Source organism: Coffea arabica, chromosome 11c, assembly GCF_036785885.1.
Source record: "Coffea arabica cultivar ET-39 chromosome 11c, Coffea Arabica ET-39 HiFi, whole genome shotgun sequence".
NCBI lineage: Eukaryota > Viridiplantae > Streptophyta > Magnoliopsida > Gentianales > Rubiaceae > Coffea > Coffea arabica.
In genome coordinates, this window is record NC_092330.1 from 29,951,000 (window position 1) to 29,954,814 (window position 3,815).

Consider the following 3,815-nt stretch of genomic DNA (forward strand, 5'->3'; position numbering starts at 1 on the left):
TTCCATTATCCAGTTAATCCATTTATCACAAAAATCCAGTTTGAGCATGATTGCTTTCAGATATCCCTACTCAACTCTGTCGTAAGCTTTCGACATATCCAACTTTATAGCCATGAACCTATGAGATCCTTTTATTTTTGGGGTAGTGCAAGTACTCATGAGAGATGATAACATTATCCAAAATTTGTTGTCCAGGCACGAAAGCAGCCTGGTTTTTACTAATACAATTGTTCAAAACTTTTTTCAATCTATTTGATAAGATTTTGGAAATGATTTTATAGAGCACATTACACAAGCTTATAGGCCTAAACTACTTAACCTCAGTGGGGTTATCAACCTTGGGGATGAGGGATATGTTTGTATGATTGATAACTTTCAGCATATGGCCAAATTGCAAGAAACTTTTGGTTGCTTGTATGATATCATTTTTGAGATACCAAAATTTTTGAAAGAAAAGAGGTGTCATGCCATCGGGTCCAGGGGCTTTGGTTGGGTTCATGGAAAAGAGTGCATCTTTAATTTCTTTTTCCTTGACTGGTTGGGTTAGTTGTATGTTCATGTGATTGGTTATTGACTGTGATATTCCCTCCAGAACCATATCAGTTTGAGTCACTCCCTTACTCATGAAGAGCTCCTTGAATTGCTTGACAACTTCATCTCCAATTTCCTCTTCTGATATAGTCCATGTACTGTCCTCTCTTTGTATTCTTTGCATGGTGTTTCTCTTTCTCCTGCTTTTCACCTTAGAGTGGAAATATTGGGTATTTTTATCTCTCTCCTTCAACCACTGCACTCTAGATTTTTGGCTCCAAAATAGTTCCTTTTCATCATAGGCCTCCTTTAATTGTCTTCTAAGGTCCTTGTTGCTTCATTTTTTGTCTTCGCACTCACTTACTTGGAGCTGTTCCAGTTATTTTTTTAGATTGTCAATCTTTTTCCTAGCATTTCCTTGGAAATTATTTCTCCATTTCAGTAGAGCCCTTCTGCAGTTAGCTACTTTCTTGTGCACTTTGTACATATTAGAACCTATTTGTTCCTCCTCCTATGCCTTCTTTATCACTTGTTCCACTCCCTCTTTTTTGAGCCATCTTTTATCAAAAAAGAAATGTTTCTTCCGTCTCTCCTTAAGAGGTATGGAATCTATTAGCAACATACTGTGATCTGAACCAAAGTTATCTATATGTTTAACTGTTGCTTTATCAAAACTTTGACTCCAATCATTACTTACCAAAGCTCTATCAAGTCTTTGCTTGATTTCACCTTCTTGAGACCAATGGTTACTCCAAGTCCAGGGGTTACCTTTGAAACCAATATCAATGAGTCCATTTTGTTCAATGAAGTTCCCAAAATCTTTAAATGTTTCTTCCTCTCTCTTTCTACCTCCCCATTTCTCCTCATTTGATGTAATGTCATTGAAATCACCTGTGATCATCCATCTAGTACCCCATAGTACCTTCCTTCGTTCTATAACTTCCCACTGTTCCCTCCTGATTTGATCATCAGTACTCGCATAAATGCCTATGAACCACCAGTCCTCATTGTTGTCTGTATCCATTATATGGACTTCCATAATGAAAGCAGTAGTTCTGACCTCTAATACCTTCACTTCAGAGCTCCACATGACTGTCATGCCCACAGCTTTATTCATAGATGCCACCACTACACCTTTATCAAACCTCAGTTGTCTTCTAATCTTTTCCATGAACTGTTTCCTATTTTTGGTCTCACACAAGAACACCATTTGTGGGGAGAGGAGGTTGCAAGCCTTCCTCAACTGGGGAATTGTCAAAGGGCTCCCAACACCTTGGCAATTCCACACCATTGCTTTCATTTATCCATGGGTGACCATGTTAGGCCGGCCACCACCGCTTCAGATTGACTTGCACAACTTTGTTGATCAGTCCCCTTTCTTCCCTTTTTTCCAACTATTTCAGTCACTCCAATGTCCACCATATCTTCATCTATGAGTTGGAATTTTCTCTTCCCTGTAACATCTTTGCTCATCCCAAGATTCTGCACAACTTTCATGAGATTCCTGTTTATCACTGGCTTTTTAACAGATTTCTAGTTCTTTTAGGTGTTTTTTGGTTGCTCTTTTCCTCCACCCCCTCTAGTTGGTCTTCCACTTGTATGCTATCAGCTTCGAATTCCTTTGAAGGTTGCTCCCCATCCTTTTGCAACACTATGGTTAACTGTCCTCCACCTAATCTCGTGTCAGGTATTTGTTGAGCCTGTTCCTCTTTCCCATTTCTGTTATCCCTATCCTCCTCTCTTGCCTGCACCTTTTGTTGTTCTGTTTGTATCACTGTGGTATCTTTCTGAATGTCACCCACCTGTTGACCACATTCCTGACTTGTCTTTCCGTCCTCACTCGCCAAATGTGTCTCCATCAACTCCCTTTTACTTATGATTGGGACCAGCTCCTCCTCCTTAAAACCCCACCTTTGCTTGTTTGGGGATATATTAGCCTGCTGTCTCCTGCTCCTTTCCTCTTGAGTCGACAGTTTCCCACCTCCTGCCCTCAGCCATGGCCCAAATTGATTATCCTGCTGGCCTTTTCTACCTAATGTGCTAGCTGAACATGCCCTTTTACTATGGCCTATTTTGCCACACGTATAACAGAAATCAGGTCCTCTCTCATATTTGAAACTTAGCCATTTCACCTTCCCTTCCATTTTCACCATAGTACCTCTCATGAGAGGCTGTGAAATGTCAGCCACGACCAACAATTTAATGTGTCTACCTTCCTTTTCTCCTCCTTGAGGTATAATCACTTCCTTCGTCTCATAAAACACTGATGCAATCTTTCTTTCCACTTCCTTGGATATCCAATGCATAGGGAGATTCCACACTTGAACCCATAATGGTGCAATGTTAAAGTCAGCTCCCTCCTCTTTGAAACCTGTAAACCATGGTTTAATAACTAGAATTTGGATATCAGTTATCCATGGACCTCCCTTGTAAATCCTTTGTCTATCCTTGTCGCTAGGTATTACAAACTGGAAAGTGTTGACTCCAACCTCCACCACCCTGAGACCTTTAAGGTAGCCCCATGCTAATGTAACAAAAATTTTCACACCTACAAAGTTAATGATTTTGTCACCCATTATCTTCCCCACTAGATAGTCTTTGCACTCCTTCACGCTTGATCCAACATCTCCCAAGTCAAGCTTTGTTTCGCCCCTTTCTTTTGTGGAAAGATCAAATCTTTGTAGAATTTCAGCAATTTCCTCCACCATAGAGCCACACTATATTTGTAGAAGGGAATATCACAGATCAAATACCAGTCCAGAGTATGGGATAAGAGTGTTTTTGGCTAAAGTCAGTGGTTAACCTCTAGGATCAATTTTCGTTCAACACTGAGGGTAAGAGCTCAGGAATATAAGACCTCAGATCAAACCAATAACCACCTAACTGCATTAGTATAAGCCCCAAGAAAGACCCCTATTTGAAAACTAAAAACACATCAGGATTCAAAATTACCCCTATTTTTGAAACAGTTTTTAAGACATTTTCTTTTTTCAGGTTTTTTTTTAACAAATCACAGAGAAAAGAAAAGACTAAATATAGAAAGAAAAAACACAAATAGCGGTAATAATCAGCTGCCCTCAAGAGTACATGTAGCACCGAAGAGAATCCATGTGGTAAAAAGCTTTAAAGCTACCTGTCTGAGCTTGGAGTAAAATCCAATTGCGGTAGCAGTGGAGAATCCTCTCTTTGCTACTTTGTTGGCTTCACCAATCAGAACTAGAACTGAGATCTTGTCGGTAGTGGAGTAATGGTAAACCTAAACAATGTCGGGTCTGTTTAATGTT

The 3,815-nt window shown here is 39.8% G+C and overlaps 1 protein-coding gene across 1 annotated transcript; it reads right to left on the bottom strand.

The window, feature by feature from the left end:
* Window positions 1-1,042: 1,042 nt before the first annotated feature.
* Window positions 1,043-1,822, bottom strand: LOC140016538 (uncharacterized). Its single transcript, XM_072070078.1, has one exon. It carries the CDS (start codon window positions 1,820-1,822, stop codon window positions 1,043-1,045), a length of 780 nt encoding a protein of 259 aa, XP_071926179.1.
* Window positions 1,823-3,815: the final 1,993 nt, after the last annotated feature.